Raw genomic sequence first — 16,492 nt, 5'->3', positions numbered from 1 at the left:
CCAAGATGACCAGGTTGAGGCTGTTGCACTTTGGACACATCATGAGAAGGCATGACTCAGTAGAAAAAAAACAATAATACTAGGAAAGGTGGAGGGTAGTAGAAAGAGAGGAAGGCCACACACTAAATGGATAGACTCAGGGATGTCACAGGTCTGAATTGGCAGGACCTAAGCATAGCTGTGATGGATAGGCAGTTTTGGAGCTATCTCATCCACTGGGTTGCCACAAACCAGGATCGAAGCAACAGTGGTTAATAACAAACAAAGTAATAGATTGTGCAAGACATCACTCTTAGTGTTATAAAACATTCAGGAGTTGCTGTGTTGTCTATTTAAGAAATAGAAACAAAAATCCATCAGTGATATCTTTATTGGCCAACCAAAATGCACAATATACTTGTTGCAAGCTTTGGAAGCTCCATGGGCTTCTTCATCAGGCAAGATGTTACAAACCAAACAGGAGAAGAAAAACAAACAATTGGAGAAGTTAGTCAGATGCCTGCATGTTGTTTCAGTCCTTAGTAAAGATGTTATGATGGGGAGGATATCTTTTGTAGGCAGGCACTTCCTCCTTCAGCCCTTCAAAAATAGGGAGATTTTCAAAGTCTAGCAAATTTAAAATCTTAGTGCTATAGTTTTTTTTTATCACAAGAAAGTAAGGCCTGTTCATTCCAGAATCCTGTTTCCCACAATGGTCAGCCAAATGTGTCTGGAAAGCCCACAAGTGGCAGGAGAGGGCTGTTTCCCTGGAATCCTGTTGTTCCCTGACAGCTGGTGTACAGGAACATACAGCCTCTGATCTTGGCGGTAGCATGTAGACCTCATGATTATTAGCCATTTATTTTCTTATCATTCATGAATTTTCCTGGACCATAAAAAGCAGCTGGCAAGTGGAAATTCTCTGGTGGGGCAAAAGAGTTTCCTGCTTTGTATCAGGTTGCATCATTAGTGAAGAATCTGCAGCCCTTTAGGTGATGTTGGACTCAAAGTCCCATTAGTCTCAGTCTATCCAGTTGTATGATAGGAATTGTAGTATGGCAAGATATGGAAAGCTACCTTTTCCTCATCTCTACTCTGTGGGCTACAGAGAGTTGCAGATGGTTCTGATGCCCTTATTTGTCATAGTCTGCCCTGATCCCCATGAGCACTCTGTTTCTGTACAGATAACAAACCCTTCTTCCTGTGCCGGAGATGCAGCTAAGGGAGGAATGGGGACTCATTTGGCCTTGAACCAACCCCTTGTTATCACTGTCAGATGGAGTTGAGATACCAAAGGACAGTAATCACAAGAACTGGTGATAAGCAGGGAGGAGATCTGGGTAACTACCTTTGTTTGTGAGCTTGTGTGCTGTCCAGGAAAGCAGAGTCAAGATCTACAGAGAAAAACAAAGTATGTGCACATCTATGTAAGCAAGAAAACAGCAGTTGTGAGTGCAAGAAGCTCTCTGTTGATATTGAGAAGAATTCAGTGATATAGCCATGTTAGTCTGTAGAATCAGTATGTAGAGAGATCTTGTAGCACCTTTGAGACTAACTGAAAGAAAGAAGTTGGCAGCATGAGCTTTCGTAGACTAAAGTCACACATCTGAGGAAGCAGACTTTGGTCTAGAAGGCTCTTGCTGCCAACTTCTTTCTTTCAGTTAGTCTCAAAGGTACTACAATAACTCTACATACTGAGATAGAAAGAAAACATACTTCTTGGTCCCAGACCCCATTTTGCCCCTAGCCAGGCTATGCGCTTCCTCTCATTGTGTATTTTTGTTTCTTCTTTGTCTTCTCCAGATTTTGGAGAGCTTTGCTAGATTTGTTCTTCAGCAGATCCAATCTGCATGACTCCATGCCATTACCATCTCCTCCCACTCCCCTGCCACTTCTTGAGATGAAGTGTCTGTTGTTCTCTTCCTCTTCCTCTCTGGCATCATTCTTCTAATTCCTTGCCCTGTGCATTTCCCTCTTCTCATCCCCTTCCCCCTGGCACATTCTCTCCTGCCATCTCTCTCACATGTTCTGCTATAAATAGCAGAGATTCTGCAGGTTGCTGTGGTGACAGTGGCTGGGTGAGAGATCCAGCTGGGTAAAATGTGGAGGGGTTGATACTGTCAGGATGGCATGGGCAGGGGATGACAGGGGCTTAATTTTGCACCTTTGAGATTTCCTGGCTGGCTGTCTGGTTGCACCCCAAAGCTCAGCCTTATGGTGCTGCAACCACTTGAGAGCCCTGTTTGCCCTCTCTGCTGGGGCACTTGGCATCTCCAGCTGCAAACAAGATACCCAGCTGCTTATGATGACTTTGCCATTTCATGCCAACATGGCCCCCGCATCTGTTCTATTTTCCAGGGGTGCTTTCTCAGAGGTAGTGCTGGCTGAAGAGAAGTCAACCCAGAAGCTGGTGGCCATCAAGTGCATTGCGAAGAAGGTGCTCGAAGGGAAGGAGAGCAGCATTGAGAATGAGATTGCCGTGCTGCACAAGTGGGTAGTTGTTCCTTGTCTTCCTCACTCTCTCAAACCCTTCACCCAGGCAATGGTACAACTAGGATAGAGCTTGGGGGAAAAAATCCTTGTTGGGACAACTACCTGAAATACCTTGGGCAGCATGGATGCTGGCTGTGGGATTCTGCGATTTCAATCTTTTTTAAAAGTACCTTTTTCAAGCTTTCATCTCTGGGGGCTGGATCTCAGGGGTGAAATCTAGAGTCCCTCTTCATACTGCAGGCAACCCCCACATATGTTCAAATGATGCAGAGCAGTGACAAACTGGTGCTCATCATTGCAATATCCCTTCATTCTTCATCATTTAAAACAATACTATGTAGCTTGGGCAGCCTGTTAGGCATATACATGGTGACAGATGCTCTTCTTACTGTTTTTACTTGGAAGAGATATTCTCCCATTCTACAAAAAATGGGTGCTCTTTTGTGGATATGTTTAGCATCAAGGCAGCAGAAGCAGACTCTGTTTTGTTCCTGGAGTCATGATGGTGCCGTACTGAAGGAGTGCAAATTGTGAAGTTGCACTTACACAGAGTATTACTTTAAAAAATAAGAGCAAATACTTTGTTTTTGCTCTTATGTAGCCTCCAGGCATGTTGGCCTACAACTGCATCATTCCAAGCAGTTGGAATGTTGCTGAGGATGATGGGAGGTGCAGCCTGGAGGACTCTGGATTGGAAGAGGCTGTTCTAAAGCATCAGGCATATAGAAGCAGTTGAGAGGCATAGAATGGCAGTGAGGGAGGACATGGTAGTAGAGAAATGTACGTCATGTGCTTCACAACTGAATTCATGCACATGACTTACTACAGCAGGGTGTGGGGTAGATGGACCATATGGGAATTAAATCTCAAATTTCCTCAAGTCAACAAATGGATAAGGGTGTACTTGAGAGTGTTTGCCTTCCCTTTATTGGTTTTATTAAGAGAGAAAACAGACGTCTGGATACAGTGAAAACATGAGTAGAGGACTCTGGGGATATAACCTTAGTAAAATAATATACTTAATGACACTAGATCAAAAACCCTTGACCTCTCCATGTTATGACTTTTTATAACAGAAGTTTCTCTCTGTCTTGTGAACTTCACAATGGTGGCAAAAGGTTTGTTCAGTTATATTGTGAAATACTATGTGTAAGATTTTGTTCACTGATGCTAGTTTGTTACTTTCAGAAGAATTTGTTGTTATTGTGTACCTTCAAGTAATTTTCGATTTATGGTGGGCAAGTCACATGCTTTCAGCCTCCAGGAAAGGCAATGGCAAATGTCTGAACAAATCTTGTCAAGAAAATCCCATAACAAGGTTGCCAGAAGTCCGAAACCACTGGAAGGCACACAGTAATAACAAAATAATTCAGAGGAAGGAACTGGCAAAACCACCTCTGAGTATACCTTGCCAATAAAATTCATAGGGCCATCATAAGTGGCCAGGCAACTTGAAGGCATGTGCACGCGCACACACACACACACACACACACACTGTTAAAAGAAGCGGAATATTGTTAGTTATTTGAGTTATTGCTGGAGAAGAGTTCTGTTGATACCATGGATTGCCAAAAAAAATGAGCCCTAACACAAATCAGGCCTGAACTCTCACTAGAAGCAAAGATGACTAAACTGAGACTATTGTACTTTGAACATAAGATGATATGACTCATTATAAAAGATAATAATGCTTGGGATGGTAGAAGGCAGAAGTAAAAGAGAAGATTATATTATATATTATATATTATATTGAGTGGCAAGATCTGAGCTGGACGGTTAATAACAGGATCTCTTGGAGGTCTCTCATTCATAGGTTTGCCATGTATCACAGTTAACTTGTTGACAATTACAAACAATATATGTTGGTAGGAACAGAGCTTGTGAAGTTATTTTTAAAGCAGTAATTGGAATTATAATTCCAAGATTAAAATAAGTATAATCACAGATATATTTGCAAAAGGATATTCTCCCATATCTTAACAAGTTAATTTATTAAAAACTGTAGTTTTTTTTGTGGGTTTTTCGGGCTATGTGGCCATGTTCTCGAAGAGTTTCTTCCTGACGAAGATGCCAGCCACAGATGCTGGCAAAACGTCAGGAAGAAACTCTTCGAGAACATGGCCATATAGCCTGAAAAACCTTCAAAAAACTATGGATGCTGGCCATGAAAACCTTCGACTTCACATTATTAACAACTGTATGCCATAAACTGCTGGCCTTTTGTTCACAATGCACCCCTCTTATATCAGCTTCATTATCGCTTCAATATTCATGTCATCCTTGTTATCAGCTCAACACCCACAAGAAAGCACAAGGCAGCAGGATGAGGCATAGCATGAGCCAGCACTTGAACCATGTGATATTCTTCCTCCACTATTAAGTGAAGCCACAGAATGAAATTATTCGTCATTAAATTGCCAATTGTAATGCCATGTCGTTATTTATTTATATATATCCTGCCTTTCTCCCGATACAGAGATTCAAGGCGGCTAACAGCAAATTTGAAACAATGCAAATTAAAATCAATACAGAAACATTAAATTATAATGTTAAAAAAATTAAACAATTTATACAATTTAAAACATTGGAAATTAAAATAGTAAAAATATTTTTAAAAGACTTGTTTGCCTTCAAGTCATTTCCGACTTATGGCATCCCTAAGTTGAACGTACCATAGGGTTTTCTTGGCAAATTTATTCAGAGGGAATTTGCCATTGACATCCTCTGAGACTGAGAGAGCATGACTTGCCCAAAGTCAGCCAGTGAGTTTTCATGGCCCTGTCCTTAAAATCTGAATCACACAGCACTTGTTGTGAGTTAATTTAGATGGGGAGAGGGAGGATTAACTAGTTTTTTTGTAATGAGTTTTTAATGAGTTATTTTCGTGCTTTGGCTTATGTTAACAGATTTAGAATGATATACATATCAACATGCCTCCCTGTGCAGGAGATCTCTCTCCTGACATATGTGGGCTACCAGTCTGGTAGCCAGACTGTCAGCTGTCCCCTAAGCCATCCAAATGTTCTCATAATTTCCATGTCCTCCCTATCTGGTTTGGGATATCGGCCTTTCTGAAAATAGTCTAGGATGGCATTACACAATGTTTCCTTTTGCCATAGCAAACTGCCTGACTTTTCATGTGCCTCTCTCATGCTCTACCAGACCACCCAGTCTGCATCCTCTGGCATGAGCATTGGGGAAGGAAATTCAGAATAAATAATTGCCACATCAGATGTGTTTTGGAGCCCAAAGAGTTACTCGTGTTCTCTGCTGTAGTGTTATTGTTGTTGCTGTTGTGTGTTTTCAAGTCATTTCAGATTTATGGTGACCCTAAAGCAAATGTATCATGGGGTTTTCTTAGGAAGATTGTTCAGAGGAGGTTTGCCATTGTCTTCCTGTGAGGCTGAGAGCATGTGACTTGCCCAAGGTCACCCAGTGGGTTTCATGGCTGAGCCAAGAATCAAACCCTGGTCCAGAGTCATAGTACAGAACTCAAACCACTATTGCACGCTGAAGTTGCAGGTTTGCAAAAACAGGTGGGCTCTCTGCTATCCCAGCTTCATTATGACCACAAAGCCAACGCATGAAAATGGCAAGTGGGACGCTTATAAGAAAGTATGGAAGTGTGCAGATTTTCTAGCTCAGGGATGTTCAATTTACAGGGTGAGTTTGGGCTGCGTTGTGTCTTCCGACTACTCTAGGGTCAGCATCCTACTTCAATTTTGATTTTGTTGCTGCATCACCAAATTTCCAATTATATTTCTCATTATATTCAATGGCATAGCAAAATGGTGTCCCTTAATAAAACAGCAAAATCAAGGTTTGCTATTTGGAATGTATATCTTTTTGGAATATTTTCAAGCCATTGATGCTTGAATCCATGGATTAAAAATGCATGGATATGGAGGGCTGGCTGTATTTCCTTGTCCCCTAACTCCAACAAATAACAACTAGCTACATCTCATGATTTAGATAAGGGCTTGAAAAGTTACTTTTTTCAGATCAAGGCTGCCAGGATCCCCGATTATTGTGGCCAGCGAACATGCTAACCGGAAGGATCCAGAGAATAATCCAAACAATTAAACATTTCTAGGCTCTGCCCTCGATATTTTGGTTGTTTCCACATCTTGTCTGGGATTGCTGTCCTTTGTTCAATCACTTCTTACAAAGAATCCAAATAGTCACTGACAGATTATTATAGTCCCATGGTAATTTTTTGTCTCATTCTCTTTTTTGCAGATTTCATTTACAGCAATTTTAATACATTAAACATCAAACTGCAGCATCAGCTTGTATGGACTGACAAAATATTGTTGAGGTTGTTCAGGTCACTGTAATTTCCTGTTGAACATAGCAGTGGAATCACTGATGAGTTTCTGCTGAATTCCCCCTTGAATAACATATCTTAATTGCCCCCTTTATCTCAGTTGTCATCTCCGCTATGGTGGTGATTTCAGGGGAAACTTCAATTGTTGGATTCCTTTATTTCCCCCTCTTTCTTTCCCTTATAGTAGCATAGCTATAAAATAATATCTGAATAGTGAAAAAGAGCAGAGTGGACTTAGATCTCCTTTGTGACCAAAAGAAAGCTTGGGCCAGAGCTTGGAATAGTTTCGTTTTGAAATACAACTCCTAGAATCTCCCAATGGCAGTGCTGGCTGGAGGATTCTGGGCATTGTAGTCCAAAAAGTAACTTTTCCAAGTTTTAGATTGGATTTAAAATGTTCAGTCTTTCCACAATTCACCATGATTTTTAATGGATCCCCTTGTATAACTTTCTATTGGTTACTGTCTGAAAAATGACATCCTAAGTGACACAGCCTTCTTACTAGTGCTGTTTTGCAACTATTACAATGTGTGTGTGTTTTACTACTACAGAAGCGCTCATGTGGGAGTAATTTTAAAGCCTTTTTACAGCAAAACAAAACTCTACGTGATGCTAGCAAACTTGTCTGTATATGAGTACCTTACATCCCCCCCCCCCAAAGTGAACACTTTACTACCTGTATGGTCCCTCTCTCAACTACATGAGATGTAGCATTTTTATGGTCTTTCGCATACTTTACTTAAACCTTAAACTTAGTTGACTTGCAATATAGGTTTTTATTATTATTAGTCCTCTACTTCTATATAAGGAGCAGAGCAAGTGGGAAAATTACCTAAAGCAAGCTAAACGAAACCTGGCAAATCCATAACAAGCAAGAATTGATTCTGGGAGCTTTCACAGCTCTGTTTCATAACTTCTGTGGCGTATCATGGAAACCCTACCTCACAATTAATAAAAAGGCAACTTGGCAGCCTGTTCCCCTACAAGAAGAGTACTTGGCAAAGGGATGTTGCTAGAATTGCCAGGTGAAATAAAAGACAGGACTCCCCTGTCCCTTTAATGATGGTGTCCATGGCAGGCAACACCTGCTGAAATCTTTTACACAACTCTTAAAAGCAGAGAAATCCTGTCTCTTTATTGTGCCTGGCAACCCTAGATTATTATTATTAACCTTTATTTATAAAGCGCTGTAAATTTACACAGCGCTATACATACAATCTTTTTAATTGGACGGTTCCCTGCATGTTGCACAGCTTATGGTCGTCATGACTAGAGAGATTAATTACCATTTGGAAAGTCCCTTACCTTTTAAATGAATAGACATGGGGCTCTGTGACTACAACTTGGCCCAGAATACAAGCTGGAATGTTATGGACATGTATATCAGTCTTTCAGTCTAGTCCCTGTGTACCTATCCAAACATGTCTGTTTGTCTTGCTGGCATTAAAGATCTACTTGTGGGCTCTTTTCTGTGTTCCACCATTGCGAGCGATACACCCTCTAGAGATGCAGAAAAAGGCCTTTTTTAATGGGCTGGTTGTGGGATGCCCTCTCACAACCCTCCAGGGCTGGTCTCATTTCACCATCAAAGCCTGGCTTTCACTCAAGCACTTGAGGCATAGTGATTACAGTGATTATAGTTAGATCTGTTGTTGTTGTTGTTGTTGTTGTTGTGTGCCTTCAAGTAGTTTTCAACCATGGCAACCCTAAGGTAAACCTATCATGGGTTTTTCTTGGCATTGCTTTACCTTGAGACTGAGACAGTGGGTTTACATGGCTGAATGGGGATTTGAACCATTGGACTGCAAATTTGAATTTAATTTTGTTGAATAATTTTATATTGTTTTAAATTGTTTAAAACTGTTAATTTTTCTTTTTGATTGTACCTTATTGCTTTATATAAATAAATAATTAAGATGGTTCATGGACATGTATCTCTTCTCCACATCACAACACCTTTCTTTTTTTCCTGGTAGAATCAAGCATCCCAATATCGTTGCGCTGGAAGACATCTATGAAAGTGGGGGACACCTTTACCTCATCATGCAGCTGTGAGTATAGGATTGGAAATGGGAGACCCCAGCTTTGGGAGCAAAGGGAACAACAATGTGGCATGTTTTGGGTTTCTTTGCATGTCTGACTTGAGACTGTAGGTGAAGCTAGTATTAAGGCTGGATTTATCATTAGTCAGAGCAAGACAACCTTCTCAAGCAGTTAATTTTTGGTGTAATGAGGAGGCAGGAAAATGAACATTTTTCTGTGTCTCACTTCCAAATAATTTGGCTTGGATTTGGTATGTTTTTAAAACATACAATGGCAGGAGCATTGCAGATTGATACCATGCAGTCATTGATATGCAAATTCTCTTTGGTAGTTTGTAATATTTCCATCTTGAATCTTTGATATTTTACAAACATGTTTGAGAATTTTAAATCCAATGCAAGACATATCCCATTGCTCTTCAGTTCCATGAACAAGATGGAATGCACATCCTTGAATCTCTGATTCCGAGATACCTGTTCCTATTTGCTGGAAATGATCTATTTCTTTTTGTACAACCTCCTGTTTCTCTTTTACTTTTGACACTGGTGAGGAAAGATACCCGCCCTGTGGTCTTGAAATACTTCGTTGGAAGACTACAATGATGAGGAGAGTTATTTTCTATTCAGTCATAACAGCCCACAGAGTCCTGAGCTGCTCCTTCTCAGGATGGGCTTTATCTGTTGTCTTCTTCCCTGCTTGCAGGGTCTCAGGTGGGGAACTTTTTGACCGGATTGTGGAGAAAGGATTCTACACAGAGAGAGATGCCAGCCAACTCATTAAACAGATCCTTGATGCTGTAAAATATCTCCATGACATGGGCATTGTCCACCGTGATCTCAAGGTGGGTGCCTTGAGATAAATCTCCATCCTGCAATGGCCCCAGTCTAAGAAGACTGTGAGGCTGCTTTTGTGAAGCTGGGAAATTCAAATGTAGCTCTTCCTTATGATATAAACTTTGACTCTTAGGGAAATCGTGGCTCTGGGATGGGAATCACCTGAATGTTGAAGTTATTTTTATTAAGCTACAACTTCCAGATACTCTTAGCCAACATGGTGTTGTTAAACAGTTTATACTTAGAAATGTTAAGAAACAACTTATTATTTATTTACTGGGTAGTAGTGACTGAAACACAGTCAAGTTTGATATGTATGCAGGTAGAAAATTGCCTACAAAAATGCAACATAATATGGTTTATCCACACTGCACAATTACAGGGGGGCCTTGGTATCTGCTGGGATGTGGTTCCAGGCCCCCCCTGTGAATGCCAAAATGTGTGGATGCTCAAGTGCCATTACATAGAGTGGCATAGTAAAATGGCAAAATCAAGGTTTGCTTTTTGGAATTTGTTTTTTTTTTAAATATATTTTCAAGATGTGGACGCTTGAATCCATGGATAAAGAATCTGTGGATATGGAGGGCTGTATGCATAACAGTTTCTTATTGATTTACCTGTAACTGCCATTGCTCAATCCTGTGGCATTCTGGAATTTGTCATCTGGTAAGATACATAAAATTTTCTCCTACAGATCTTTAGTGCTGAATTCCCCAGAATCAGGGGTACATAAGAATTATCCTCCACCAATAAAATTAGCCTCCATTCCCCAGATTTCTAGCATTGCAGAGTGTGAGACACTGAAAACTGTTCACTCCAGAGCTCTTATATTTGCTGCATTTTGGTAACCATGACTGCCTCTTTTCTTTGAACATCTGAAGTGTATTTTTAAATTGTCATCTGAAATCTTTAGTTACTGCAAGACCAAAATTTGCTGCCTGAAGGAAAATGTCATTGTGGGACAGGATTTTTATTTGGGAGTGCAATGCCTTCATTTTGCCCTTTGGTTGAACTGTTGCACCAGAGCTCTCTAGCAGAGATGTCTAGGGACATCCCCAAACTACAAATCCCAAAATTCCATGGGATGGAATCATCATAGTTAAAGTGGTATGAAGGTGCCTAACTATGCAGTGTGAATAGTGTTGGAAGTCAGAGACTTGACATCTCTAAAAAAATGCTCAGTAATTTAGATTGGCACTGCTTTGAACAAGATGGTGGTGCCAAGGTTTGATTACTCTTTCTGAAGCATTGACATCTTGCCAATGCAACAGTGCACATCAGTGAACTTTTCATGGCTGCTTTGAGGAAGTTCTTCATAATTTCTTTTGAAGCAGAACATTTTTATTGTTTTAATGATAAATCTTTGGGCATATGTGGCCATTAGCAGCTGCAGCTGAAAAAAATAGAATTAGGATGAGAAGGTTGGTACAATGGCTGCTTTCTCTTCATCTGAAAAGGACAAAAAGAGAAAGCAGTTCTTATCAGCTTAATGCTATTTGGATCCTTCTGTGAAAAAGGAGAGAAAACCCCAGACAAAAATGGCAAGCACAGATAATGGAGAGTCTGTTCATTGCTGATGCTGAGTGAATGAGGTGATGTCCTGATTTAATTGATTTATTCAATTTATTAGCTACAATCATTGCCTACCACATGCCTGGAGAAGTGCATTTAAAAAATAAGTCATGAAAACATATTATAAAATCAAGAAACAGTATACCATAGAATAAAATTTAAGAGTGGTATTAACATTAAATTGAAGAGCAATATAAAACACTGTATAGAACAGAACAGTCTTTATTGGTCATCCAAAACAAGGATAAGGAAGGAGCCAATATCACCTCTTTTCCAGAAGATATTCCACAGTGGAAATGCTGCTGTCAAAAACTTCTTGGGTGTATCTACACTGTAGAAATAATACAGTTTGACACCATTTTAATTGCCATGGCTCCATACTATAGAATATTGGGATTTGTAATTTTGTGAGGCACCAGCACACTTTGGTAGAGAAGGTTAAAGATCTTGTAAAACTATAAATCCCAGGATTCCATAGGCTGGAGTTACAGTACTTAGTGGTGTCAAACTGCATTATTTCTACAGTGTTGGTACATCCCTTGTCTCAAGTACCCACCAACTTCACATCTCTAAGTGGTGGGATGTATATAAGGGCCGTTGGGAATGACTGTAAATTATGGATATGTTATTACAGATATCTTTCAGATGTTTTCTTGGCCCCCAACTATTTAGGGCAGTGAAGTATAGTGAGCAGAATGCAGGTGCTTGACGCTTGCCCTGTCTTTTCCTTATGCCCTGCAAAGCTCTCTTCCCATTTTGGATACCTTACCATTCAATACAGCAAACATGAGTCCAGAACCCTGGCTGGTGAAAAAAGTAGGAGAGAGGGTTTTGTAGTTGTTGACCTCCTCCTTTGTGGTATTAAAACACAATTGTATTTCAGTTTAACTGCTATAGTGCCATCCTGTAGACTCCTGTAATTTGAAGTTTGCTGAGTTGTTAGAATTCCCTTGTAGAAAGCTCAAGTGCTGTAGTTCAGAGGAATGCAACAGAGCAATTAAGAGGTGAATTTTATGTATCTCACCAAGCTACAAATTCCAAGATCCCTGGGGATGAAGCCATGACAGTTAAAGTCTCATCAAACTGCTTTAACTTTGGACTATAGATACACTCTGGGTCTACCCTGGTTGTGTGTATTAGTCCTGTTTCAACAAATTCTGCTGTCAACAGCAGATTATCTTTTAAATTCAGCTCACCAGTGTCTCGCACTGAAGTTGCAAGATATCATCAGATATCTTTTAGCTAGCTACGGTATTCTGAGAATTGTAACCCCAAAATGTAATTTTTTCATCCTCTGCTGTCAACCAGCTACAGCCACACTTTCCATATTGCAAGCTTCTAGAGGGAAGCATTTTTGGATCATTTGTGTGTCTGAGGAAATGAGGCAAGCATGCTTCCTTGCAATACGAAGCAAAGTATGGATCTGGGAAGCCCCTGTATAGACTTGCCATTGCTTTGTGAGAGTGAAGTGGTGTGAGGCTGCCTTCATAAGGAAGTGGTATTTTAAAGCAAGTCCACCCTTTTAACAAATTCTGCCCTTATCTTTTTTTCTTTTGGATACTGAGACCGGTTTAGCAGGCTGGAAATCCAAGCCTGTTTTGGTTCTCTGAACTTGTTCTTATCTAACCCTTTCTGAAGACCTGCTTGTGGCCGTGCCAGCCATTCATATTTGAAAATGGTGAGCAGGGATGGAATTTAGAGCCTGAGAAAATGGCAACCCTCCTGGAACCTGTAGTTGACAGCAACTGCATGACTGGCCTTGCCCACTGGTAAACAGTAAATGTGAGCTTTGTGTTGTCATTGGTTTTTCAAACACACATTTTGTTCTTTGCTACAGCTGTTGATCAAGTAGTTGCCTTGATTCACCCATAATTTATGGCACCAGGCTTTAAATCATGGTCAAATACCTGGACATCTTGACTGGCCTATCAGTTCCACTCTGTGTCTATGTGCCTGTGTGTTGCCTTCAACTCACATTAATTTATGCCAACCCCATTAATTTCATAGGGTTTTCTAAGGCAAGAAATACTCAGAGGTAGTTTGTCATTGCCTTCTCAGAATATAGCCCACAGCACCAGTTATTCCTTTGTGGTCCCCCTTCCCCAGGTACTGACAAGGCCAGATCCTGCTTAGCTTCCAAGATCAGAAGGGATCTGGTGCCTTCAAGGTACTTAGGCTTATTTTACATTGCGCAGATACTGAAATGGGAAGGAAAGAAAGCGAAGAAAGGAAGGCACAAAAGCAGTGTTTTGTTTAAAAGGGGGGGAAAGGGAAGAAGAGATATCCAAGGAAAAATGAGAGCAGTAAATTGTGAGCTTGGAAATGTTACCTTCTTGGATTGCAGTACCCACAGTCCCTATTCCAGGGGGATTCTGGGAGTAATAGTCTAGAACGTAATTTTTTCAATCTCTGATTGTAGCCCACTATGTCCTAGGAATGTGTTGAAGAGATTAGAACAGCTGCCACTGAAAATATGAGTAGAAGCAGATTAGATTTCTTTCAGTACATCTTTTGAAGTGCAGTCAGGTCTCCATATCTATGGCTTTTTATCTATGGATTCAACGATCAACGGCATGAAAATATTCCAAAATGATATACATTCCCAAAAGCATACCTTGAATTTGCTATTTTATATGAGGGACACTATTTCACTATGGCAGTGTATTTAATGGGACTTGAACATCCATGAATTTTGGTATCCATGGATGGTCCTGGGACCAAGCTCTAGCAGATACCAACAGCCTGCTGTACACCTCTACTTTCCATCCAGGGTTAGACTGATGTATCCCCTGATTATTCTGGACATGCATCTGTTTGGAAAGATATCAATGGGTAAGCTTCCCATTGTTATCTCCAATCAGAGATGGAGACAACAGTGGGATTCCTCTGTGTGCATCTAGCCTCCCAACTGGCAGTGGGGGAGTAGTGCCACGTGTATTTCATTTACTTATCTTATATGTTCTGCCTTTCATTAAAAGACAAAGGTTTAGCTGGGCTTAGCTGTTCCTTAACCATTTATTTTGTTTTGTTTTTCATAGATGCTTAGAAATACTCTTTTTCTTATTCTCTTGAGGATATCTTTGTGCATCTTTATTCAGAGCTGATTCTGTAGTTTGACATTAATTCTGTCCATTCTGTCATCTGTTTTTCCTCCTCCTGTCCCATTCCAACTCTCTCAGCCTGAGAACCTGCTCTATTACAGTTTGGATGAAGATTCCAAGATCATGATTAGCGATTTTGGACTGTCAAAGATAGAAAGCTCTAGCAGTGTCATGTCCACGGCATGTGGGACTCCTGGCTATGTAGGTGAGCGCTGAAGGATTTTTCTTCTTGAAACCAGGGAACAGCAGGGGAAAATAGCTGTGTTCACACAAACCAACTCTCCCTCCCTGAAGATGAGAGGCTTACACTATAGCTATGCTTCCTCCCAGACTGATGGGATTAAGCACATATAATGTTGCTCTAGAACATATCAATTCATTTGAGTATTTGAATAGTTTGAATTTTTGAATTCTGGATGAGAGAGATTCAGACTGTAATTGTATAGTGTGAAAGGTAAGGCTTGAAAAAATCCGAACAAGGTAAAGCTGGTTGGTTGGCTGGCATGATGTCTAAGCCAGGCCTTCCCAATTGTGATAGTAAGCAAGCAAAGCTTTAAACCAGCCTATATTGGGGGAAATTTATTTATTAAGAAAATGTATTCCATAGGTTGCTGTTCGACAGTAAGGCTCCTTATTCCCTGGGAGACCAAACTCTCAAGTCACGTCATCCATGACTGTTGGCTGTGAAGACTGAGAGGTTTATCAGACGCAAGTTTTGGACTGTCAATTCTGCTAAGGAAGTGAAACGAACGTTGCGAATTGACCTTATAACGCGATGTTTACCACATTGTTTGCTTTTCCGTCATTCCCCCGAAATGTGACGTTAGCGCTATACAAGACGATTTGCGTGATGCGAAACCATGCACAGTGGATCTGTTTACTACACCAGCACCTTCTTTTTCTGTCGAACATTTCACATCAAAATCTTTGCACATGCCCTTTGGAGGTTTTGGTCGTATCGTGACCTTTGTGCTTCCGGGGGAGCAAGGGGGTCCCCCCATCTCTAGGATCCTATTTAGTGGAGGGGAGGGGGAGAAGGAAAGAGCCGAAGGAAAAAGGGGAATCTTGATGCAAAGGGTGACGGAAGGCAAAAGGGGAAATCTGGGTGGCTTTAGGACTGCAAAGGGCTGTCATAGGGAGGTGGGGAAGGGAATAGAGAAAGTGATGGAGGAGGAGGAGGAGGAGGAGGAGGAGGAGGAAGGAGCTGTGGGAAGAAGGGAGCCATGGAGGGCATCCTATAATGGAGAAGGAGGAGGAGGATGAAGGAGCCAGGGCAGCTCAGAGGGAGGTGAGGGTTAGAAGGAAGGAAGAGGAGGAGGAGGATTGCCCAGGGAAATAGGGCTGTGGAGAGAAGCTGGGGATGTAGGGAAATGGATGCAGCAGAAGCAGCCTCTTTTGACAATTTATGCGCATGATTTTTTGGATGCTTGCTTTCCTCTTGCTCCTGGAACTTAAGAGCCATTATTATTATTGTTGTTATTATTATTATTATTTGTGTTATATGCGGATGCTACATTCAGAATGCCTGCGCTGCATTTCTCTTTTATTCTCAATTGATTGCATGGGTCAGTTGGAATTGACAGGTCTCTCTCTCTCAGCCTCAGTGGAAGGCAATGGCAAAGTGTAAGCAGGAGGAGAGGGGGCAGTTCAGGTCAGGTCAAAGGCAGGGCACCAACGGAGCTTCCATCAGGAACTTTCCTCCCTATTTTAAAAAATTATTTTTGGCAAAATGTGTGCATGTTTTGTTTTGTTTTTTCTTGAGAAATATATATATTCTTGCCCTTTGCAACATTTTCCCTTTGCTGGAAGTCAGCAAATGAAAGGGAAAGGGAACAAGCTGCCAGCCATGTTATATATAGACTTTTTTTCCTTAGAGAATCCATCCTAAAATGCGAATGTTACATTCGAATGTTACATTTGTTACTCTTGTCAATTAGGCAATTGGCAAAATGATACATGCTTTTGCAAGGAATTCAGGGATAGCTCTGAATTGCTTTTAAATGCATAAAAGAACGCATGACAATCGCATCCTTTTCTGGCATTTACGAGGTGATGAATTTATTATTATTATTATTATTATTATTATTATTATTATTATTACATGTGCAAGAGGCATTCTGGGGTGGCAAGGAGTGGGGGATACA

General features: G+C 40.8%; 1 protein-coding gene across 3 annotated transcripts in view; it reads left to right on the top strand.

The window, feature by feature from the left end:
* The window catches only part of CAMK1 (calcium/calmodulin dependent protein kinase I), a 51,563-nt gene that overhangs the window by 20,925 nt on the left and 14,146 nt on the right, over nucleotides 1–16,492 (top strand). For all 3 annotated transcript variants that reach the window (XM_042449310.1, XM_042449311.1, XM_042449312.1), the window contains exons 3-6: nucleotides 2,338–2,469; nucleotides 8,776–8,850; nucleotides 9,545–9,683; nucleotides 14,427–14,553. In XM_042449310.1, coding sequence (XP_042305244.1) covers nucleotides 2,338–2,469; nucleotides 8,776–8,850; nucleotides 9,545–9,683; nucleotides 14,427–14,553 — 473 coding nt within the window. The remainder of the gene's footprint in view (nucleotides 1–2,337; nucleotides 2,470–8,775; nucleotides 8,851–9,544; nucleotides 9,684–14,426; nucleotides 14,554–16,492) is intronic.

Source organism: Sceloporus undulatus, chromosome 2 (genome assembly GCF_019175285.1).
Source record: "Sceloporus undulatus isolate JIND9_A2432 ecotype Alabama chromosome 2, SceUnd_v1.1, whole genome shotgun sequence".
In the NCBI taxonomy this organism is placed as follows: domain Eukaryota; kingdom Metazoa; phylum Chordata; class Lepidosauria; order Squamata; family Phrynosomatidae; genus Sceloporus; species Sceloporus undulatus.
Note: the sequence above shows the minus strand (reverse complement) of the source record. Positions and strands in the feature narration are given on the sequence as shown.